The sequence below is a fragment of the Dromiciops gliroides genome, chromosome 1 (assembly GCF_019393635.1).
Source record: "Dromiciops gliroides isolate mDroGli1 chromosome 1, mDroGli1.pri, whole genome shotgun sequence".
Lineage (NCBI taxonomy): Eukaryota > Metazoa > Chordata > Mammalia > Microbiotheria > Microbiotheriidae > Dromiciops > Dromiciops gliroides.
In genome coordinates, this window is record NC_057861.1 from 31,328,320 (window position 1) to 31,353,516 (window position 25,197).

At 44.9% G+C, this 25,197-nt stretch overlaps 1 protein-coding gene across 1 annotated transcript in view; it reads left to right on the forward strand.

Annotated features, from left to right (window-relative positions):
• Positions 1–22,800, forward strand: part of LOC122731595 (MLX interacting protein) — an 83,081-nt gene extending 60,281 nt beyond the window's left edge. Inside the window, exons 12-17 of the mRNA XM_043971817.1 lie at positions 11,354–11,478; positions 12,459–12,560; positions 12,668–12,795; positions 12,932–13,055; positions 16,307–16,436; positions 16,600–22,800. Of these exons, the coding sequence (XP_043827752.1) occupies positions 11,354–11,478; positions 12,459–12,560; positions 12,668–12,795; positions 12,932–13,055; positions 16,307–16,436; positions 16,600–16,730 (740 nt within the window). The 3' untranslated portion in view covers positions 16,731–22,800. The remainder of the gene's footprint in view (positions 1–11,353; positions 11,479–12,458; positions 12,561–12,667; positions 12,796–12,931; positions 13,056–16,306; positions 16,437–16,599) is intronic.
• Positions 22,801–25,197: the final 2,397 nt, after the last annotated feature.

A 25,197-nucleotide genomic window follows, 5' to 3' on the forward strand; every position in this document is an offset into this window, starting at 1 on the left:
TATAGGCAGTTTGAGAGTATTGTCCTCATCTGAGTTTGTGTTTAGCTCTTTCCTGTCAACACAGAAGCTCTCAATGGTAAGAGCCCTTTTCTGTTTCTTATTCATATTGCAGCTTATTTTTTTAAAGTTGAGGTCTGCTCCTGGGGCACAAGGGTCACTGTTTTAAGTTTCTTGTGCTGGGGGATAGAGGCTGTGTTACTGGCTTTCTACTCTGAGGCCTCTATGGCTTGTGGATTTCTCACCGCCCTAAGCTTGTTCCCTGTGTTTGCTCCCAGCACACTGGGATGGCCAGGCCTGGTTGCGCCTGTCCCTTGGGTGGCCCTCTCAGCTGGTGCTGGTGGATATCACAACTAGCCCGCTGCGCCACCACCTTGTTGAGTCAGGATCAAGGGGCCTCAGTTGCTCCACTGTGGCTGAGAGCTTCCTGCTGACTTGGCCAGACACCCTCCGTGCTGTGCCGTGCTGTCTGAGCTGTGCTGCGCTTCCCTTTTGCCTGAGTGAGACTGACTTTTCCTGAAGGCTTCTAAATTATCTCAAGTTGGAAGATTGTATCTCTCTGTCTTTTTGTAGGTTCTGTAATTTCAGAATCTGTTTAGAGGCTTGATTTAATGTTGTTTTTGAGGGAAACTTGGGAGAGTTTGGTCAACTTCCTGGCTTCTCTCTCCACCAGCTTGGCTCCCTAAAATCCTACCTTCTCTAGAAAGCCTTTTCTAACCCCTCTCAATTTTAGTGCCTTCCCTCTGTTAAATATTTCCTATTTCTCATGGCTATAGCTTGCTTTGTGTATATTTATTTGCATGTTGTTTCCCCCATGAGATTGTAAGCTCCTTGAGGGTAGGGCCTGTCTTTGCCTCTTTTTGTATCCCCACTGCTTATAGCAGCACAGGGGTGGCACGTAGTAGATTGGCTGATTTATTGGAGAGAGGAAGCTTTATTTTAGGAGGCTATTGTCCATCCTGAATAATTTCCTCTACAGTGTACCTGACGTGATCATATAGCTTTGGCTTTAAGATCTCTGTAGCTACCTCCTGAAGGAGTCTATTCCATTTTTGGACACCTTGAATTGTCAGGAAGCTGTTTTGTATACCAAGCCTAAATCTGCCTCTTTGAAATCCCTAACTCTCTGTGACTAGTCTGCCTTCTGGGGCCAAGCAGAGTGAGTCTGAGATATGGGGCTGTTTCTCTTCCAGTACTTTGGAAGACAGCCATCTTGTTTCCTATGTCTTCTTTTCCCTAAGTTACACATTTCCAGTTCTTTCCACAGATCCTTAGATAGCATGATCCTCTGACTCTTCATTATCTTGTTAGCCTTCTTCTAAACCAGGACTTCATAACACTTTTTTTGTTTTGTGTACCCCTCTTGAAATCTCAGGAAGCCTATATTCCTCTGCTTGGAATGATATTCTACAGACAAAATGCTGATAATTTACTAAATCAAATGAAAGAGCAGCTGGCTCTCTCATTTCCTACAAACAAAAAATGAAGTCTTTCCTAAAGGAAGCCCTGGGGAATATAGATTTGTGTTTCAGTTAAAGTAAGTGGCTAAGGCACTTAGATTCTGAACTGAAACATCAAAAAAGAACATTCCCGTATGTATAGCAGAGCACCAAAGGTAGATCTGTGTGAAAATGTGAATCTCTCCTACATATACCTCTTACTTTCTTTTTAAAAGAATATAGTGTGGGGGGCAGCCAGGTGGCACGGGGGCGGGGAGCAGCTAGGTGGTGCAGTGGATAGAGCACCAGCCCTGGAGTCAGGAGGACCTGAGTTCAAATCTGGCCTCAGACACTTGACACTTATTAGCTGTGTGACCCTGGACAAGTCACCCCTCATTGCCCCACCAAAAAAACAACAACAACGACAACAACAAAAACCCAACCCAAAACAAACAAAAGAATATAGTGAATTCTGTACATTACTTTCAAACTATGCTCTTTTTCTGTTCTCCCTTCCAAACAACCTTTTGTTCTCTTTTGTGCAGTTAAAAAATGTTACTGTCCCATTTTTTGGCCTTAGCTCCCTCTCTTCAACATTCTTCTCCCTTCTCCCCATTTACAAATGTAGGGGGAAAAAAATCTTTGTAACAAATAAGCATGGTCAGAACATTAGCCTTGCCCAAAAAATGTGTTTCTGGACATTCTTCACAATGCTCTCAGGAGCTTCACAGAAACAAAATAACATTCTATTACCTTCTTCTACCAGTTTGTTCAGACATTCCCCCAGCCATCTTTAAGAGGCAATCCAAGGCACCCCCGTAGATTCTAGTTCTTTTCTCACCTCCACACCCACCCCATCCCCAACTTTTCAGGATCAGGTAGTTTGTTTGGCTTTTAGTTGTTGGCTCCCTGTTATTGTTCTCATTCTTTCCCTCCCTGCCTCCAATCTCCACTCATTTTCCTGTTGAGCTTGAGTTTCCCTGTTTATATGTGTCCATTTCAGATAAAAGTGAGGTTCCTCTGACCACCCCACTCCTTTTCCGCCTTACTCCATGCCTGTGTGCTCTTATTACACCTGAAATCATGAGAAATAACAAGTTCTACCCCCTTCTTCCTCCCTTCCACACCAGTGAATTTCTTCCTCCCTTTTAACTCTAAAAACAGAGCCAGCCGCAACACCAAGACCTACCTCCTCCAATCCCCTATGAAGAGGTGAAGGTTCCGGGGCAGCTAGGTGGCGCAGTGGTAAAGCACCGGCCCTGGATTCAGGAGTACCTGAGTTCAAATCTGGCCTCAGACACTTGACACTTACTAGCTGTGTGACCCTGGGCAAGTCACTTAAACCCCATTGCCCCGGGGGGGGGGGGGGAAGAGGTGAAGGTTCCAAGGGTTCTTCCTCCCCCATTGTGTTAGCACTGCCTCAGCACACAGCTGGGTGCTTCCACTTGTGATGTTTAAAATCTAAATTGTGTGGTCACCTTAAAGTAGAAGCTTTAGCACCAGTCTTTGGGCATTAAGCATTTATTAAAGCATAGCAGGGATTCACGTGGAGTTCAGAAAGTTAAGAAAAGGCCTATCTAGCCTAGAGTTCCAGCCTGGTTGGATTCTTCCTCAAGTCCTCCACCATGAGCCTACTTCAACCACGAACTCTCCTAAAACTGAGTATGGAAGCTTTTTATATCACACACTGTAAGTTTACCTGTCTAAGGATCTCTGGATATCTCAGTGCTTCTGATCAACTTGTACCTTTCTGTTAGAGATGATCAAAAAACCTTATCTCTTTTTTTAAAAAAAATTTATCCATTTATTTAAAATGTAATAAACATTTTTATTTATAGTTTGGGGTTCCAGTTGTTTATTCCGCCTTCCCTCCCTCCTCCCCTCCCTGATGCAGCAAGCAATCAGATATGGGTTATGTATGTATGATTATGTAAAACATTAGCCACATTTGTCATTTTGTGAGAGAACTTGATTAAAAGTAAAAAATGAAAGAAAGTGAAAAATAGCCTGCTTCAGTCTGTGTTCCATCAACATCAGTTCTTTCTTTGGAGGTGGAATGTATGTTTCATTATTAGTCCTTTGGGACTGTCTTGGATCATTGTATTGTTGAGAATAGTCAAGGTTTGTCATGCTGGGGTGGGAGTAGGGATAAGCTCCCACTCTCTATAAAATGCTCCAATAACATGTGTCTCAAATAGCCTCTGACAACAGAAGCCCAACTCCTGGCCTTCTCGTGGCGGAACTGTTTCCACTAACAGGAGAAGGGGCAAAGGCGAGTCACTGGAGCCTTAAAATCAGTCACTTCAGGCAGGTGGGGCTCGTTAGCCTTGGCAGGCAAGCTGCCTAGGGGAAGGAATCTCTGATTTTAAACCTTTGTTGCCTTACAGCTATACCCATATATGGGAAAGGCTTCAGGAGTTAACCCCGAGGAAAAATCAGGAGTTGGAGTCCCTTAGGCAGTTGGATGTTGGACATCACATCCCTCTGGCAATTCCTGCTGCGGCACTGGTGCCAGACTGTATTGGCTCTGCCTCTCCTTTGGATCCACCAGTGTCGCGGAGAGGGAAAACCTGCTGCATGGGCAACAGCTTGTTTTCCAATTGATCCGCCCAGGCCAGCGCCCTGGAGAGAACACTCCAGCTACTCCTCATGGGGTAGATACAACACGGGATGCGGCAGTTACCAGTTATAAGTCACTCAGGAGCTGTGGCTCCCCTATCAGATTGCACAGCCACACTGTGGCCTGTGGCTCTTCAAGGTGCTGATCCATGGTTGTCCATGACTGGTGGAGACCTACTACTAGTCAAGTCATTCACAGTTCTTCATCAAACAATATTGCTGTCTCTGTGCACAATGTTCTGTTGGTTCTGCTCACTTCACTATACATCCATTCATACATGTCTCTCCAGGCATTTCTGAAGTCATTCTGCTTGTCATTTCTTATAGCACAATAATATTTCATCACCGTCGCATACCACAGCTTGTTTAGCCGTTCCCCAATTGATGGACATTCTTTTGATGTCCAATTCTTAGCCACCATAAAAAGAGCTGCTATAAATATTTTTGTACATATAGGTCTTTTTCTCTTTTTGGGGATGTCTTTGGGATATAAACCTAGCAGTGGTATTGCTGGATCAAAGCTATGCACAATTCTATAGCCCTTTGGGCATAGTTCCAAATTGCTCTCCAGAATGGTTGGATTTTTTCACAACTCCAGCAACAGTGGACTAGTATCCCAGCTTTCCCACCTCCCCTCCAACATCCAACATTTTCCCAAAAAAACCCCTCTCTTAATAATCTATTCCCCATACAATTAAACTATTTTAAGGGCTAGTCACCTTCATCTTTTGGTTCTGTTTCACTCTTTCTAGTCATCTTATGGCATCAGCTTGTTTGGCCTACTCTCATTTCCAGTGAGTACCTTTTTGGGGTAAGGTTCATCCCCTCTCTCTAAGCTATTGTTCTCCTGTGTGTTTTTTTCCTTTAGAGCTTTCATTTCTTTATTTCTCCCTTTGTTCCTTCAAGGTTCACACTACCCTTCTGGAACATTCATTTTCCCTTTTGACTCTGCTTACAGATATTAGAATTGCTATCTTCTTTGGGAGGATATTCAGATTTGTAATAACTTTCTATATTTATCACTGTTCTCTTTGATTTATTTCTCTCTTTAGTTCTTGAATTGAGACTTTGTGCTAGAGCCAGTCTCTGCTTCTTATGACACTTAGCAGGGTGGGAGGATTGGCCTTGAGTGGTCTCATCCTGGGTTCTGATTCTTACCTCTACCTACTGTACTTAGGGTCTCCTGGATCTTTGAAATTCAGAGCTCTAGATCTTCAGAACCCTCTTTGGCATCTCAGGACAGAATATTAAGGACTTCAGAGCCCCTGTGCCTGGTTTCTACAAGTCTGAGAATTGTGGCACTGCTTCCATTCCCTGAAGCTTCAGAGGGCCCCCTCTGTGGACCATCCTGGGGTTTTCTCACAGAAGCCCTCCATTCTTTCTTTCCTTTTTTTTTTTTTTTTTTGGCAGAGCAGTGAGGGTTAAGTGACTTGCCCAGGGTCACACAGCTAATAGGTGTCAAGTGTCTGAGGCCAGATTTGAACTCACGTCCTCCTGAATCCAGGCCGGTGCTTTCTCCACTGCGCTACCTAGCTGCCCCTGGAAGCCTTCCATTCTTGCTGCCTCTTGACACAAAGCCTTTCAGTTGACATATCCTATCTCTGTCATACTGGCCCTGGCTTTGCTTTAGGGAGCCCATTTCCCATGTCCACTTCTAGCTGACCTCTTTTGAAATTTAGGGGTGGAAGAAATCACTTAGTATGGTTTCTCAGTAGATTTCTTGATCACTCTTTGGTCTGGTGCAAACTTCAGGGTTTTGTTGGAGTGGATAAGTTGGAACTAGGTGGTCTGCTTTCCACTCAGCTCAAAGTACATATTCTGACAAATATGACTATGGCCGGTTGTTTTTTTTCTAGTTCTTAAGAGTCTGCCAGGACTTGAAGAAGAAAGGGAGCCATGTGTCCAAAAGTATTGGTAGCTTTTTTTGTTTTAGCAAAGAACTAGAAACTAAAGAGATGTGCATCAGTTGGGGACTGGCTGAGCATATTATGGCATATGAATGTAATGGAATTCTATTGTGCCAGAAGAAATGATGACAGGGTCAGTTTCATCGAAACTTGGGAAGACTTTTATAAACTGATGCAGAAAGAAGTGAGGAGAACAAGGAGAACAATTAGAACAACACTGTTAAAACAACCTTGGAAGCCTTAAGAACACTCATCAATGCAATGACTCACCATGAGTCTAGAGGACTGAAGATGAAATGTGCTTCTCACCCCCTGACAAAGAGGTGATGGACAGCAACAACAGCAACCACAGCTAACATTTATGTAGCACTTACGGTGTGCTAGGCACTGTGATAAGTGCTTTATCATTTTGAATCTCATTTGATCCTAGCAACAACCCTGGGAGGTAGGATGCTCTTATTATCTTTGTTTTATAGATGAGAAAACTGAGGCAAAACAGGTGAAGTGACTTCTACTACTAGTGTCTGATGCTGGATTTGAACTCAGGTCTTCTGACTCCAGATCCTGCAAACAAAGTGAAACAGATTTTTTTTGGACATGGCTAACGTGGGGGTTTGTTTTGTTTGACTCTGCTTACTGTTTATAAGGGTTTTATATTTTTCCCCCTCTCGGTGTTGGGGGAAGGGTGGGATTTATAGAAAATTGATTTTTGTTCATGGAAAAAAAATGTAATAATAAACCACCCCCCCAAAAGTATTTCCAGGCCAAACCCTTTATTTTGCTTTTTCCTTACTTCCATTTTGCCTTTAATTATTTCCTTAGCTTTAGATTCATCCCAACAGAATAGTCATATGAGCATAGATTCAGAGCTAGAAAAGACTTCAGAGGCCAACGCCCTCATCTTGCAGATGAGAAAACTGAAGCCTGGGCTGGTTGAGCCACTTCTCTGGCCACCCAAGTACTCGGCATCAGAGGTGGGATTTGAACCCAGTTCCTCTGCCTTCAGAGCCAGTGCTCTTTCCCTGGTACCTGCTGTTGGTGGAAACCAGAGATGTCAAACTCAACTAAAGTGCAGCCTGAACCAGATTAAAATGTCACTGAAAAATATTTTTTAAAATAAATTTTTTGTTTGTTTGTTTTTGTTTTGTTTTGTGGGGTAATGAGGGTTAAGTGACTTGCCCAGGGTCACACAGCTAGTGTCAAGTGTCTGAGGCTGGATTTGAACTCAGGTCCTCCTGAATCCAAGGCCAGTGCTTTATCCACTGCGCCACCTAGCTGCCCCTTAAATAAATTTTTTAAAATACAATGTAGATAATGCTAATTTGAGGTGGTTTTCTATATTGCTCTGCTGTGGCCTGCAGGGATCTGTTTCTCTTTGAGTCTTACACTACTGATCTAAACCCCTTTTTTGGGTTCCTTTTACTATATCCTTCCACATATGAGTCATCATCTTGATCTTTGATCAGTCTGTTTTCTTTTTGACTTCTTTAGACAGCTACCCTACCGCAGTTGCTATCTCTTTAAACTCTTCCGTTACAGCATCATTTGTTGTAATTATGGTTTTTAGCAAATGGAATTGGAATCCCTCGATCTTTCCCTTTTCTCTTTTCTGCATTCATCGGCCTTTGTAACTCTGAAGGCTTTTTGTCACTTTCACCTGAAATTAATTAGCCTCTGGCCAAGGGGACTTAAAGTTGTCTTAGCATTTTCTCCTGCTGCCTCTCTCTTTTTTTTTTTTTTTGCTGCTTGTCTTAATGCAACCTAAGATTGCATTGGCATTTTTAGCCAACTCAGTCATCCTGTAGGCCATTAAAATTCCCAGATCTTTTTCTGATGAACTCCATCTACCCATGTCCCTTATCCATTTTGTCTGGGTAAAGTCATTTTTGGAAGTCTAAGACTTGGTGCCTATTAAATTCCTTCTTATTTAACTTAATCTCTCTTCTAGTCTGTGAAGAAGTTTTAAATTCTTGATTCAATCATCTTAATAGTATATTAGGGGGCAGCTAGGTGGCACAGTGGATAGAGCACCGGCCTTGGAGTCAGGAGTACCTGAGTTCAAATCCGGCCTCAGACACTTAACACTTACTAGCTGTGTGACCCTGGGCAAGTCACTTAACCCCAATTGCCTTACCGAAAAAAAAAAAAAAAGAAAAAGAAATAGTATATTAGCCCTTTCTCCTACTTTTGCGTCATAAGAGGATTGATTTTTTTTTATTTAAAATTTATTTTTTATTGTGAACTTAATCATCAACAGACATGTACATTTCAGTATATAAACAACATAAGATGACTATATATGAAAACATGAACTTACTATTTATGATTTGCATATTTTTAAAAGCACATATTAAATCCTAACACAGATATCAGAAGGCCAAGGATAGATTCATAGGGAAACTCACTAGGGACCTACTTCCAAGGTGTCATCAAATTGGGTTTAAAAAAATTTTTATGGGGATTTTCTATTTTTACATCACTTTTATCTCCAAATATGTCCCTTTGCCCACTCGTATCCAGGGAGCTATTCAACCAGCTCATATTTCACCTAATTGTACCATTTTCTAACCCACATTTCTGTCATCGTAACAAGAGCATAATAGACTTTGTTGAGTGATTTTCTACAATCTAGGTAAACCTATTTACAAAACTGCCCTTGATCTATCAGTCTAGTAGCCCTGTCAGAAAAGCAATGAAAGTGGAAAGATTTGCTCTTGGTGATGTCTTGCCAGCTCCTTGGAATTGCTTTTTCCTTTTGAAGCTGCTAGCTTTCTCTTTAATTTTATATATCATAGAATTTTACCAGAAATTGAAGTCAAAGCTCTCAGTGGCCCATAGTTTTCAGACTCTGCTTTCTTACCTTCTTTGGACCTGGGACATTTGTCATTCCCTTGTTCCTGCCCTGCTCTCTTCACAGTCTTTTAGAGCTCATCATTTCCATTTGCCAGTTCTTTCAGGGTTGGACTAATCAAGAGTAGCTTGGTGGTGTGCTTTTTTTATGTATTTGTATTGGGCTTTAGTTCCCAATCGGTCATTCTTATTCTAACCTTTCCAGCCCTAAAGTCATTTTCCTTAACAGATAAAACAGAAGCAAAAAAAAAAAAAAGTTGACTATTTCTGCCTTCTCTATGTTTTGTGTTATCATCATCCCCTCAGTCTCTTTATGCAAGTCCCCCCTCCCTTATCACAGTTGATTCATTTTGTCTTTTCAGAATTTTGTTCTTGATTCAGAATTTCATTCTTGATAGCTTACCATCCCTCACTGGCCTGGCTTCCCTCTGAAAGGTTTTAGGTTGTGGAATCCTACTTACACTTTCTCTGACCCTCTCAAAGTCTCTTCTTTCAAGTACTGTTGAAGAATTCTGAGTATCCCCTGATGGTCTGAAGGTGATGGACTTAATATGCGAAGTGAGAAATGCAATTTTGGATATGGCCAATGTGTTTTTCTTAACTATACTTGTTTTGTCTTTTTTTTTAAGTAGGGGAGGGTATCAAGGGGGGGAAAATAAATGCTTGATAATTGAAAAAAAACTTTAAAGGTCTGTCTATCTTCTTCTCTGTAACAGATCTCAGGGTGGAGTAGTCATATCTCCTTAATGTTCCTATCATTTCACCTAAGCAGTTAGCTTTCCTTGAGGGCGACACTCGGATCCAAAATAGCAGTCCCCTCAGTCATTCCTCCATTTTTTCAAGGCTGACATTTTTAAAGCAGAGCAAGAAATTTTAAAGTCCTCTGCTTTTTGCCCCTCACCCGGCATCCTGATAATTGAATCCCTATCATGATTATATCACTTCTGTTTTACGCTTGTCATCATTTCCCCAAACTCATCTGTTTGTCTATTTCCTCTTTCTGTCCAGGTGGTTTCCACTGTGCCCTTATGACAACATCATTTCTATTGGTGCCTTTCTTTATCTTCACTTAAATACTCTCCCCCAAGCTTCCGCCCTCTGGTTCCTAGCTTTCCTCACATTAGTGCATCTTCTTAATACACCCTTCTTTTTATGTGTCCTGTTTTATTTGAAGGCGGTCTACCTTTCCAGTGTTGTAATAATGAGTCTTACCCCATCAATTTTCTGTGATACCTGTGAGGTCAGATTTATTGTTAGAATCTCTAGTTCCCCATGTTTGTGTATTTTATACACACACACACACACACACACACACACACACATAACTGAGATTATGGGTTTTGGTCTCCTATCAGCTTCTTCATACTTTTACTGTTCTTGCTTCCTACACTGTAGCTACTCGCTGGAATTTAGCTCAGTGGAAATGTGTGTGTGTATGCATTCATGCCTACACACACATACATACATACATACATTTATGTTCTTTTCTCCTTCATTCTTTTTCAGTCTAAAGCACTTTCTTTTAACTAATTTGCAAAGCTCCAGACAAAAACACACACACGTTTTTGGGGTGGGGGGGTGTTTTTACCAGCCTTGGCACACTCTATCCTTGACCAGGAGTTTAATTTTCTATATTTGTGTTTTTCCCTAATGGGACTTTTGGAGTAGTGAGTGCCAAGCTGGTAATCAAACTGGAGAAAGTTCTTAGGGTTGTACAAATGGAGTAAGAATGTTGCACATGGATTTCATTGTGGACGAGTATAATTTAATACATTTGAGGAAGAACCTTCCACAGCATACATCCAAAATGATATGTTATCAATGCTCAGGTATAAGCCAGAAAAGGATCTAGAAAGCCTAAATTGTTCCTACAGACAAATACTTATTACCTCTCAAGGATATTGTGGCGTGAAATGAGACAATGTCTCTATGTTGCTTTATGACTGTAAGTGGTACATAAATGTTAGCTATTACTTGTATGTTCATACTCTTGTCAGGGAGTATACAATGAAATCCGTGTGCAACATTCTTACCCCATTCTAAAATATCCTGATCATGGGCAGCTAGGTGGCACAGTGAATGAAGCACTGCCCCTGGATTCAGGAGGACCTGAGTTCAAATTTGACCTCAGATACTTGATACTTACTAGCTGTGTGACCCTGGGCAAGTCACTTAATCCTCATTGCCCTGCAAAAAAAAGACTATCCTGATCATCATTTCTTATAACACATTGGAATCCCGTCACAATCATCTACAACTTGTTTAGTTATTCCCCAATTGCTAGACGTCCCCATAATTTCCCATTCCTTGCTACTATGAAAAGAACTGCTATAAATATTTTTTTTACATATAGTACATATAGGTCCTTTTCCTTTTTGTTTTTTATCTCTTTGGGACACAAACCTAGTAGTGGTATTGCTTGGTCAAAGGGTATGCATGGTTTTATAGCCCTTTGGACATAGTTCCAAATTGCTGATCAGAATGGTTGGATCAGTATATTGGGTTCCACTTCTAAGAGGAATTTGTATTCTTCCTTTTCAGGCCGAGACTGTCCGAACTCTGGTCAGGCCTCTCCTTGTGCATCAGAACAAAGTCCCAGTCCTCAGTCTCCCCAGAACTGCTCAGGGAAATCCACTACAGACCCCCCAAATGTGGCTGCATTCAAGGTATCTCTTTCTCTACTTTGGGGTCCCTTTGGAGATGGTGGAAGGGACAGGGCAGCTAGGAGCCCGTGAGGCACTGTCTTGTCCTAGATCCGCACACTAGGGTCAGACTAGGGAGGAGAGCTGGAACAACTTCATCAAGTCTTGAAAGCTAAAACACCCTAGCCTCCCTGTGTCCCTGGACCAGCCCTTTCATCTGTCAGAAGAACTTCTGCCAACTCTCGAGAAGGTTCTCCAATCCACCTTAACTGGTGGTGACCAGCAGGCTTGACTGTCACCCCCTACTGTGTGAGCCTCAGTGGAGCCACAGTGCGATGGGAAATGCCCCCTCGGCTTTCACCGTGCAATCTTCTCCCGCTCTGCCCAGGCCCCGGGCAGTGCTCCCATTTAACCCTCCCTCTGGCTCTCTGGGTGGTTTGGCTGCTTCTCCCCCTCACCTAAGCCTCCTGGCTTCCTTCAGGACTCTGCTTCCCAGTCTCTGCAAGAGCCTTTCTCTGCCCACCCGTCCGTTAGTTCCTTCCCTCTAGCTTTGCCTCCCGTGCACCTTGTACGTCATTGTTCATGTTCTCTCGCGCTGGAGAGCCGGGGCTGGATTGTGGCCTCTTGGCGCTTTAGCACTGCGCCGGGCACGCAGGAAACAACCAGGAAATGCCTGTCCATCGATGCTCCAAAACTGCCCTGCTTGATGACACTTTCTTTTGGAAAGAGTCACACACCGACCAGCTCTGACCTGCTCCAGTCTCTTGTAGTGTTTATAAACTGCGGCCTGCCTTCCTCCTGATGTCCGTGGGTGGCATTTTCTCCTAATTTCCTCTCAGATCCTGTATTATTACCAGCCAAGGGCTTGCAAGAGGGTTTGGTAACATTTGCAACTGACTCCTATGTAGGGTTGATCACATTCAAATATGAAGCAGTAAGTATAAGCTGAAGCCCCAAAGAGGGCCCAGTGTGGCCAGATGTGACCCATTTGCTTCTTCAATCAGAACCGAAGGATGAAGCACATTTCAGCTGAACAGAAGAGACGGTGCAATATTAAGATTGGCTTTGGAACCTTAAACAGTTTGATCTCCAACAACTGCAAACTGGTAAGTTGACTGAGAGTATACGGGCAGCTCTTGGCCTGTAGAGGGGGAATCTCATATGTGGACAGGAGTGAGCTTTTTGCCCCTCCTTCTGACTTTGGCCTTTGTAGAACAGCCACGCCATCACCCTGCAGAAAACAGTGGAGTACATTGCCAAGCTTCAGCAGGAGAGGGGCCAGATGCAGGAGGAAACTCGGCGCCTCCGGGAGGAGATTGAAGAGATCAACGCCACCATCGTGTGAGCTGCCGGGCAGGATGGACCAGAGAGCAGGAAGACCGTCTGGGGTCTTTCCCGCCTCCATCACCTGGGAGGGCACTTGAGCTCAGGTGTCCTGCTCAGAATGTTTACCGTGCTTCTGATCTTGTCATTTCAGCTCCTGTCTACAGCAGCTCCCGGCCACCGGGGTCCCTGTTACTCGTCACCAGTATGATCATCTGCGGGACATGTTTGACGATTATGTGAAAAGCCGGACTCTGCAGAATTGGAAGTTCTGGATTGTATCTTTTGTTTTCATCCTGGGCCCAAGCCCCGGGCCCTATAAATCTACTTAGGGGGAGGCAGGAAACAGGGACAGAAACATGACAATTCATTTCCTTGAGAAGCATTCCCAAGAATTGTTTGTGGTTGTTGGGTTTTCCTTGAGCTTATCGAGATAGTTACTTCCATTGTCCCTGTTGGACAAAGAGTATAGAGGCCTGGCCTGGGGTTTGGTGACACGGTCCTTGATTTCCATGTTCAGTGATGGGGGTTAGTCTGAAATCATCTTTTTTAAAGAATGTTGACCATCACGAAGCTCACCTTAGAGGATCAAAGGGATCACGTAGTCCATCTCCTTCATTTTAGAGACACACAAGCTGACTCCAGCCACAAGCGTGGGTGACCCACTAGGGGCTGCCTGAGTCCATTGGCAGAGCAGGGTTCTGGGCAGGTGGGCCATAGTCATCACACCCCACTTAGAGACTCTGCGGCTTGGGTGGGGAGGTGGGGGCCAGGCTATAGGGAGATGACTGGGACCACCAGACATCTCCGGGGCCACTTCGGCTCTGCAAAGGTGTCTGCAGAACTAGTAATGAGAGCAGTCTTCAAATGCTTTTGGTGCTGATCCTCTGAGGTGATAGGCCTCCAGAGAGACTTAATCTGTACTCATCTTTATGGGCAACTTACATACAGAAGGCAATTTGAAAGAACAGATAAATGCCAACTTTAGTTTCACTACTTCAGTTCACTTTAGTTTATTCATGGGGCACCTCATGCTGTTGTTTTAGTCATCAAGCCATCAAAATGAGTCAGTATTCTCTTCAGTAAACCAGCACAGCCTTTCTACATTTCGTTAGTCTAAATTCTTATGTTGGAAACAAAACCAACCCTCCCCTCACAGAACTGACATTCTACAGGGGTCATACAAAATTAGTTACACAGCTTCATAGGTATAAGTGCCCCAGATAGATTTTGTGTCAGAAATAAAAGTCAGACTAGTTGACAGGTGTCCTCTTAAGTTTTGACTGTCCTTTCTCAGTTCAAATCAACAAATGTGTGTGTGCCTAATTTTTTAAAAAGGTGACACGATCCTGAGGTTTATATCAAATGGAGGATGCTCTGACATATATTTAATTAATTAATTAATTGTGGGGCAATGAGGGATAAGTGACTTGCCCAGGGTCACACAGCTAGTAAGTGTCAAATGTCTGAGGCTGGATTTGAACTCAGGTACTCCTAAATCCAGGGCTGGTGCTTTACCTAGCTGGTGCACCACCTAGCTGCCCCTTGACAAATATTTTAATAGGTATACAAGTAGAATAGAATCGATCTAAATGAAGTTCTTGGGGTAACTTTGAGGTAGGAAAGATTTCTTTTCAGCTGGGCACATCAGGGAAGTGCTGTTACCACTAGTGGAGGTAGTGAGTCCTCCCTCATTGGAATTCCTTAAGCAGAGTTCCATCAGTAAGCATCCATTAAGCACTTGTTATGTGCCAAGCACTCGGGGATACAAAGAGTCAAGAAACAGTCCCTGCTTTCAAGGAGCTTACCATGTAATGGGGGGACATCATGCAAACGACTGAGCAGAGGCAGTAGAGCCACTCACAGTATGTTGGAGTAGGGACTGTTTTTCTAAGGTGGGTTAGACATGCCTGCTGAGACACACATGACATGGGATGCTCTTCTAATTCTAAAATTTTGTGATTTGGGGGGAGCTTCTTGGTATTTTGGAGCAAGGTCAGGACATTGTCACACTTGCACCTTAGAAGCTTTCTTGGCCACCTATGTTAAAGATGGATTCCAGGGGGAGAGGCTGGAGAGAGGCAGGGACACCAATTAGAAGGCTGTTAGGAGAGACCATGGGAAGATGATGAGTATATGGACTAGGGGGCCGGTGGCAATGTGAACGATGAGAAGATGACCCAGGATAAAGATGATAAAGATAGAAGCTATAGGCCATTAAGACTGATCCCGAGATTATTCTGAAGAGAAAGTAGCGATGACAAGATCAGTTCTGAGCACAGCGTGTCTACAATGTCAGTAGGCATCTAGGTGGAGGTATCCAGCCATCATTTGGAGGTACGGGACTGGAGTTGAGGGAAGAGAATGGAGCGAGATACATGAATTCAGACGTCACCTGCCGAGAAGTCATAATTAGTTCCATAGCAGTGAGTTAAGTGATAATGGAAAGTATTGAAAAAGAAGAGGAGAAGGACCCAGGAGAACAGCTTTCAAGGATACCTACATTTAAGGAACCGGACAAGGATGACCAGTGGTTGGGTAGGCAGAAACCAGGTGAGAGCAGTGTCTTAGAAAACCAAAAGGGGTGGGGTGGGGAGGCAGCTAGGTGGTGTAGTGGATAAAGCACTGGTCCTGGAGTCAGACACTTGACACTTACTCACTGTGTGACCCTGGGCAAGTCACTTAACCCTCATTTCCCTGCAAAAAGAAAACAAAACCAAAAGGAAGGAACGCTCAGCATTCAGATGGCCGGAGGAAAGCCAAGAACAGCGAGTGAGAAAAAGTCATTTGATTTGGCAAGAATGAGGAGTCTGGTAACCTTAGAGAAACCAGTCTCAGTGGAGTGGTGGCTTTCGAAGCCATATCGCAAGGAGTGGAGAATTGAGGCAAGGTGTAAGGCAGAGGGTGTAGCAGACTCTAGAAATTTAGCAGTTAAAGAGGAAGGGGATGATGGCTTGAAAGAATAGCAGAATCAAGGGAAAGGTTTTTGTTTTAGGTAAAGGAAGGTCTGAGCATCTTTGTAGTCAGTGGGCAAGGTACCAGTAGAGAAGGGGCATTTTTTATTATTTTTGTTTATGCCAACAACTACCTTCCATTAATTTCATGGCCTCTGCTCATCACTTACAGAATCTAAGATGTTTAGAAACCAAATGGAGGAAGGCATTTTACTTAAGCATTGGCTTTGTTTACATAGAAGGTAGTGTGTTACAGTGGGATAAGTTGGATCTCTGGGGCCTGAGTTCAAGTCCTATTTCTTACTATCTCATCTCTCCGGGTCTCAGCTTTTTCACTTTTAAAACGAGGGACTCAAGACTAGTTGACCTATAAGGGCCCTTCCAGTCCTGGGTGTAACCCTCTGGTCCCAAACCCAAGACCTCTCTAACCCTCTCTTGCATAACATTGGCTGCCATCCCAGGAGCACTCAGTAATGGATTAGAGGGAGATGTACCTGGAGATAGGAGAAAGTGTGATAGATGGTCCCTTAACCCTTGTGTTTTCTCATTTTTCCCTTAACCCATGTGCTGGGCAGTTCAGCATCATCATCAAACCATTGTTTGAGTCATTCAAGAGCATGGTGTCGACCACCAACTTGCACGAGCTCCATCAGAGCGCTCTCTCCTGGCTGGACCAGCACTGCTCTCTCCCTGTCCTCAGGCCAAGTGAGTGTGTGGACCTGGTTTCTGCCCAAGAGAATGGAGAGCCCGGGTGTCCCATGGCCCTGCCCCCCAGGCTGGGTGGGAGGGCTTGCCAGGATAGGCCTAGGTAAAGAAAGAAGTGCTGGGGGAAAGGTCACAGAGCTAATTCCCCGCCTCTCTCTCCTAGTGGTTTTGCTCACCCTGCGCCAGCTGAGCACAACAACCTCCATCCTCTCGGACCCGTCTCGGTTACCAGAGCAAGCACTGGAGGCCGTCTCCAGAATCGGCAAGAGGGCAGGGAAGTCGCAGCAGCCTTGAGCACGTGCCCCTGCTGTTAGCTCAGGGATCCCTCCCTGTTGAGGGTGCCTGGCTCAAAGCCAGGGGTCCTCGACTTCTCCCAAAGCCCAGCTTCTTTGCGTCCCTTAGGACTTCCCTCTGATAACGGTGTGCTGTTTCAGCAGAAATACCCAGCTCAGGTTTGTAGCAGGTGCAGGTCCTGCCAACGGCAATAGCCCATCTGCTGGAACGCTGCATGATTGGGTCCCTGTGCTTAGTAACCTCAGACGTCAGCCTCCCTGGGATTCAGACAGTGAGAGCTGGCACAGAAAAAGGGAAATGTCTGTTCTTGATCAGCCTTTGCCTCGCTGCTGACCCTGCTTCCTCCAGACTGGCTTCTCCAGACGGCTGATGGTGCCTGCAGGAGCTGTGATGGGGAATATTTTCAGGACAACGGAAGGGAAAGCAGCCGCCCCCATTTCCAGACTTGGGGTGTGGCTTTTCTCTCGTCTTTGTTTATGGTGATAGGGAAGGTTCCTCTTCTCTGACTCCACCTCTCCCGATGTAGCATTTGGAAGAGGTCTGTCTGCCTGCAACATCGAGGTAGTGACTTTGACACTCCTCTGTAGCTTGTAAATACACTTAGACTTATGTGCAGGTGGATGCTGCTGCAGGGCCCCTGTTGTTACTGCAATGGCGTAAGTTGCTGGTAGGAAGTGGGGGGAGAGGGGAGTGCCTTTGGGAACTCTCAGACTGGGCCTCAAGAACATGTAGCTACAAGATGTGAGAAGCTGCGAAACCAGGCTGGAAGATGGTGGTTTGGGAGAGGCAGCATGCCACAGAGAGATGCATGTAGCATCATGGACGTGAACAAGAACAGGGCCCTTTGGCCCTCACCTGGCAGCTGGGACCCAGTGTTTCCCTCCCTTGGTTTCCAAGCTACACTTCCTAAAGGGATGGAGAGCATTTCGTAAAAATGTGTTTCTGTGAGAAGCCACTCTTCTTAAGTAGAGCATTTGAAAAGCCAGGTTACAATATTACTGCAGTTGTCTTCATTCTCAGCCTAGCCTCTATCCAGAACTCATCTTCTGGGAGCCCTAAACCCTAGATTTTTGGACCAAAGAAATTCCTGTGAGCAAAGTCTGAAGAAAGGGAACCTGTCTAGTCCCCTGTTGAAGTGATTGAGGTTGTGGGAACTAGAAATTCTTAGATTGGATAGTTCTCTGAAACCATTTCTTATCGGCCCCATGGATCAGGAGATAATTCTAAGTACCTGATCCAAGTGAAGGGGAGGGCCAAGGAAAGGAAGGTCAGGGGTCCTTGTCCTTTAATAACGAATGTTGCACTTATTGCACATGTTAGGTCCCACCTGTAGAAATTGGCCCATTTGCAAGTGAACTAGCCCAGCTTGGTAGATTGGGTCTTTTGGAGTGCAGAGAAAAGCCCTCCTTAGGACTGAAAGGATTGGAAATGTGCCAGGTGCAGAAGCTGGCTTCCCAGGCGGTCACCCCTCCATCTGTGGCAGCTGTAGGTTGGGAGGGCCTTCCATCCAGGTCACAGAGCTCTCCGGTGGTGAGTCACTGCCTTTCTAGATGGGGCTCCTGCTGCTCCCTCCTTTTGCCTGGAGAAGTAAATAAGACAATTTGACCATCCCTGGGAAAGTGCCCCATTTCTCCCCCTTTAAAAAAAAGTAGGCCAGAAGCACTTGGCTGTAATTGTGTCAGGAAGGTGATAGATAAGAGGCTGCTTCTCTCTCTATCCAGCCTCTCTGCACTGATTAGGCAGTAAGCATAGACTCAAGAAGTTCGGGGTGGTCTTCTAAGCTCACAGTGGATCAGCCTCTTCTCACCTCTACATTTCCATTGGAATATAGGTAGAACTGAGAGCGTTTTTTATTTCCACCATTTTGGGGCCTGGTTTATGTAGAAGGTACTTGCTGCCTGTTGTTTCTCTGACAAATGGGGCATCCTATTCCAGGCCTAGGAACACCTCCATCTCTGGCCTTGCTGCCTGATTGAGAACTTGTAGGTGGGCTGCAGCAGCAGCAAGGGTGCAAGGTTTTTTGGGAGTTATCCACCCTTGGGTCTGCAAGGGGCAAGGGGCAGAGGGGAAGGAAAGGGCTTTTCTGAAAGGTGGGTCCTGTTCACAGTACTGAGCCCAGTTCCCAGAGGAGTTCACACTTAGTGTGCTGAAAGAAGGCTCACCCCTCAGATAAGGGTCTATGTGTGGGTGTGGGGGGGATGTTTCTCTTCCAATAACCTTCATTCAAGTCAGCAGTAGATCATAAGGGAATCCAGCCACCCACCTTTCCAGATTTTGTTGTGCCCCTCAGAACAAGCACACAAGTGAGACTTGAGCTGCTCCTGGAAGTTTTTGCTGTTAAACCCATAGGTCACAGGATCAGACCCCTGTGCCTCACAGCCTACTGCTAGTTAGCCAGGGTGAAAATGAACACGCCTTGGGCACCGGGGCAGCAGAAAACAAGAGGAGAAGTGGATCATGTCCTTGGTTTTTGTCTCTCCAGCTCATCCTGCTCTGGGGCTACTGGGGAAGGACCCTGAGCAGAGTTGTTCTCATCAGTACCAACTAGTGCCCTGAGCCTTTCTGTACCTTTGCTCTCGAACAGTGCCAGGAATGCTCCAGAAGTGAGGGACAGGGAAGCTGACTTTAAACCTTCTTAGACTGTGAAATTGGCACCTGGCTTTTCCGGTCTGCCCTTCCCTTCTGTTAATCAGTGTTGTTGAACTATTTAAGGCAGTAAGTAGGCTAGGTGTATGTGTATGTGAATACTCAAAAATTGTGTACTGAGGTGCATGTTTTCATTGTTTACCCATTTACTTAAATTCATTTATCCTGGTGCGTAACCATGGTGATCGGGAAGCAGGGTTCTACCTGGGATTACTGAGATTTTCCTTTGGAGTTCATCTCTTACTGGGTCTGAATTTGTCTTCTCTTGCCAACTTGCCAGGCAGGGAATGGTTGAAAGTTCTAGAGTTTGGATCTGCTTCAGTACAAGTTTGGGGAAAATCTGGGGTTATTTTAGCCAGCTGCCTAGGAAAATAGACAGAAGGGAACTCCAACTTTCTATCTATGATATGTTTACACTCACTTTTCCCCTTTCTCTCCTTTTCTGCTGCGTCTTTTGAGGGGAAAAAAAATCAGCTCAGAAAACTCCCCTCTGCCGCACAAATCTCAGAGAGTGTTTTTCTAACGCCATCTCTTTGATCAGCATTCTCAGTTCTTGTTTCATGATGAGCATCGGAAGCGTGAAAATGTCGGCCAAAGCAGATGGGCGCCCAGTGGGGTTTTCTGAGCATTCTAACTTTTCTGACTCCCTCCCAACCCAACCCCTTCCCACATCCTTTCCACATGGGTTTACATAACCTGAATGATGTTTTATTGTCTTCATCATGCTGCAGAATGGTGGCCAGGTTCTTGTTTTCCACAGTACAAATAAATGTTCATGAGAAGAGAATTTCACTGATAGAAAACCTGGGGGTGGAGAGAAGTGCTAGAAAATAAGGCATGTTTGAGGAGAGGAATGCCCAGGGGTGCCAAATATGCCTAATGCCAACCGGACCCCCAAGCCAGGCTGTGGATGGTTGTCAGTCCTGTCCAGGAGAGCTCTCTCTGCTGAGCTCCTTCCATCCCCTTGAGACCACAGCCATTTTCTCCCTTTCTGAGACCAGCGATGTGGGAGTTTCTGGATCCCCTTTAGAAATCGCCATAATTCAGGGCTTTGTCAAGGCTGGTCTTGTGTCCAGCTGGGCAGGGAAAGGAATATCAGCTACTTTCCTCAGATACCCAATGCTCATAGATAGCCCCCAGAAAAAGACTGGTCCACGTGTCATGAAATCTTTCTGTTCTCTGAAGGTGCCAACTTAGCCCTTTGTTTTCTCTATAAGAGTCTTCTGGACTCAGGTAAAAAGTTGGTGGTCTCCCTGCTTAGTGATGGGGCCCTGTGGGGATTGCTAGGGAGCTTCAGGGGTAAGAAAGCAGCCTGCTTTTGTAAGGCTAAGATACCTCTGGTGATCACATTGGCTCATCACCTGCAGGCCTTTCCTCCCTTCTTCTCCAAGGGGCAGGGCTGGAGACAGGGTAGAGATACCAAAGAACACACTTCAGGGACTCCAGATTTCTTTAATTTCCTGCCTTGGGTGTTACCTTGATCCAGCAAGACTTCTTCCATGTGACTAGAGCCCAGCTCTGTGTCTAGAAGGTAAAAAAGACGGATTGAATTTGCACTGATATCTGTAGACCTGTTCTGTTGTCAGCCAAATTGTTTTCTGGCTTTAGAAGAGGCCATGAGCTGTTGCGAAGCTGTCTGTCTCACTACTCTTGGTCTTTCGTATCTCATTTGCCACCAAGACAGGCCTTGCTTCACAGGCAAGACCACCACTGTGAATGTACACCCACTGGCAAACGGAGGGCGATGCTAATGACCTACCTCTCCTTGGGCCGACACAACTTTAGAGTGCTCAGAGGCCCCGGCTTTTTCCTTAAAAGCTCTTAGTTCCTTTGAGTGTGCAGAAAAATACCTGTGCTTTTCTGTTAGGGGCTTTCCAGCAAGGCCTGGAGAAAAGCAGCATATGTATGTCCCAATCCTATACCTTAGAAGAGGAGCCCTTTCTAAGCTTGTGCCAGCACCTTCACCTCCAGGAGCTCCTTGCATCCTCAGGGCAGCCCTGTCAGAAGTGCCCAGCAAGTATGATTCCCATTTTACAGATGACATTGGGGGCATGGCCTGATTTTAGAAAGTGAAGGATCCTCCTCACTGTGGCATTGGTTCAGGATTCCAGCTAATTGAGTACGGTTTTTACCTTATCCAAAAGGAAGAGAGAGGAAGTCTGGCTGCGTATTTGAAGTATTGAATAAGCCACGTGGCCCACGTGGTGTCTGTTAAAGCCCTGGTCAAGAACTCTCAAAACTCATAGCATTTAGGCCACTTCGGTGCTTGCCTGTATTGAGGAAAGATGAGGGGAGTGGGTAAGACTCAGCCCCGTGGAGGGGCTACCCTACCGAGCTCTTACCAAATAGGGCTTTTGCTGGTGCTCACGAAAATCAACTTGGGGGGGGGGGGTTTGTCTTGAATGTCTTCATTTTTGTTTTTGTGTAGTTTACCTAAATGGGATTTTATTTTTGTGTGACTCTCACCTCTCTATGAGCACCATACAACAACATTTAGTCTCCAGCTTAATCTTAGATTGATGAGTCTGAAATCAAAGCATGAGAAATTTGAAATATTCTCCTCTGGGCTTGGTTTTTTTTTTTTAGTAGAGATTAGGACATCTCTGGATGTAAGAGATTTAAGGGGCTTAGGAGAAGCTGGAGTTTTAAATATTTCAATATTAAGATTATAGTTAAAAGGCACCTCAGAGGCCTTTTAGTCCAACCTCCTCATTTTACATTTGAGGAAACTGAGGTCCAGCGAGATTAAGTGACTTACCCAGAGTTACACAATAAGTGCCAGACCTGAAAACCGAACCTGGGTCATCTATACCAGTAGACTATCTATCAGCTAATAAACCAGGATGAATGAGCAGCTGTCAGCAGTGAGAAGGGCTCCTGGTGACTGCAGAGCCTTACCCAGCACACCTCCCCATGCTGTTGATGGTTCTTTACATTTCTCAGCAAAAGGAAAACTGAATTCAGTGGCTTTTACTGTAGCACACAGTGTGACAAACTGTCACTTTTCTAGTTTCAGTTTGTTGCATAAATGGTTTTGTGAGTTTTGTCATTTGTTTTTTTGTTTGTTTCAGGGTTCATTTCAGTAAGTAAATTTGTTTTGTGATAGAACCTCAGAAAATAACCTTTCCATCCCTTTGTCTTTGTGTGGAAGACCCACTGCACCATTCATCACCCCCTCCATTTTTCTGCTCTCCCAAAGCACATTTCCACCAGCTGTATTCAACACTACAATGCATTTTTTTTTTATATTTGCAGCCAAAACAATAAAAACTTATTTTTTGGAAGAGCCTGTGCTGTAAGGTGTGTGACTCTGAAATGCGGCCTGTGTGGTGATAATAGAGAGGCATGCTAGAACGAATGAGAAAAACCCTCCTTCAGTGGTTGATTGGGGGAGGGGAAAATAAAGGTGCCCAGATCCTGAGAGAGGCAGTAACGGGCCTTGTGAAGAAGTCCCCTGGACTCCACTGAAAGACCTGACCTGGAGGCTGCCACCCCTGTGGCACTGCACAGATAGCCTGTCCTTCAAGCCTCACAACAGTCTGTTGGACTATATTCTCCTGACAAGAATGCCGCATGAGAAACGGTCAGCGACTTGCCCAGGGTCGGATAGGTAGGGATAGCAGGCAGGATTTGAACTGAAGTCGTCCAGACCCAAGGGTAATGCTCTATCCGCCACACCACCTCGCCACCGCTAAGGCTGTTCCATGACAGAAAAGGCAAAAGAGATGCCAAGCATGTCAGAGGTCAAGAGCCCAGGCTCTTGCCACTTGACCCCAGCTTTGACCACCCCCCACTTTGCTCCTCTGTCATGAGGCAATGCTTTCAGGAATCTACCTGGGCAAGTGACTCCTGGGTCACTCTAGGTGCTGCCTTTGGTGACTGCTCATGTGACACAGTAGTTAGCCTTGTGGACACTGCTGGGATTTAGAGCGATTTTGATGGATTTCTACATTTAAAGTAGAGGTGCGGGTTGTTTTTTTTTTTTCATCCTCGCCTGGGCCCTTGGCATTCAGAGATGTTGCCTCTAAGCAGGGAGGCACGGTTCCCAGAATGCCATCTGCAACTTCACCCCACACTCTTGATGCCGAAATGCTCCTCCAGTAGGAGGAGGCCCCTTCTGGGGCCCCCCAATCCTGTGATCAGACAGCTTGGTCCTGTCAGATCCAAATCTGTTGACTAAGAATGCTAGGGTGAAATATAGGCCCTTGTCTGATCAAATCTACTCATCTGATTCAAGGGAAAATGTGTTTATCTTAAGTGGAAAAAGTTTTCACTCATACAAAAGTCTAGACCATGGTCCTCTAGAGAGAAAAATGAAGAATCATGGACTCCTTTGGGTGCCCCTTTCTGCTCTTGGCTTTGTTTTGGTAATGGACTAAATTTGGGGGTCATTGAGAGTTTAGATACATTGGGGGGCAACAGTTTACCTAGCGATAGTAAGTCTGGGGTAGGAGGGCAGAGGAGGAATTTAAAATAATGTGTTCTTGAGAGATAGGGGCGAAGAAGGATGGGATGAACCCAAGCTGACTAACAAGAGCAGAGAGACTATAAAGAAACAGGAGTCTTTGTGGGGAAAAAATACTTGAAATTGGAAGAAGAGGTGAGAGCATTCTGTAAGCAGGTACCTCTGCTGTGAGGACTGGGCCCTTTTTGCCTTTGAGTCAAGGTCTATTAAATATTTTCTATGTGCTAGTCACTGCTTGGATACAAAAACAAGTAAGTGAGACAGTCCTTCCTCTGGGAGCTTAAAATCTAACAGAGAAAGACAACCATGTAAAGGGACCTTAGAGCTGAAAGAAGTTAGGGGGAGGGGTAATGCTTGGGGTAACTTGGTTCAGAAATGTCGGAAGTGAACTGGTGGGCCTGGGGTCAGGCAGGACAAGGTGCTACCAATCATAGCCCAGAGAAGACTAAGGGGTAGCTGGAATGCAGGCAGCAGGGCTGGGAGAATACAACGTGATGGCCTTTGGATAGGACAAGATGAAGTGAATGTAGATAGAAATTCATTTCCACCTGTCAATCCCATGGGACTCTTGTCCATTTGCTCCCAGAAGTCAATCAATCAGTAAACATTTATGAGGCACTTACTCTGTGGCAGGCACTGTGCTAATCCCTAGAGATACAAAAGAGACAAAAGACAGTGCCTGAACTCAAGGAGCTTACAGTCTAATGGGGGAGACAACATGCAAATATATTTGAAGCCAGCTATGTACAGGATAAATAGGAAATAATTAACAAAGGGAATGGAGGGGTTGTGAAAGACTTCCCATAGGAGGTGAAATTTTGGTTGGAAGCCAGGGAGGTCATTAGTGGGAGAGGGATGGGAGTTTGCCAGAGGGTCCACCCAGTGTGCAGGAGGTACGTGTATCTTAGTTTCTTATGAGGTAATAAAGGTACCAAGGAAGCCCTCAGCCCATCCATCCATCCATCATCCTTTACCATCCACATGTGACCAGCCCCTGTTTTCATATCATACATTTACTGGTGGACATCTATCTCCTCATGTTCTCCACAATGTGAGGAGGAAGTGCAGAACTGGGAACATTGTGACCACAGCTAATTTAAGAGAGACCACAGACAAGATTCATACAGAATGGACACAAATGGATGGGTTAGAAGGTTAGGGTTTCATGTCCCAGAATCATATTGGTATTTAGTCAAGGTTTGTTAAATGAATGGTTAATTCCCTAAGGTTTGATCCTAGACTCTCTTCTCTACATTCTAAGTAACCTTATTAACTCCCATAGGTTGAGCAGTTGTCGTTGTAGTAATGAATCCCATATACATATGTGTACACATATGTATGTATAGATATATACAT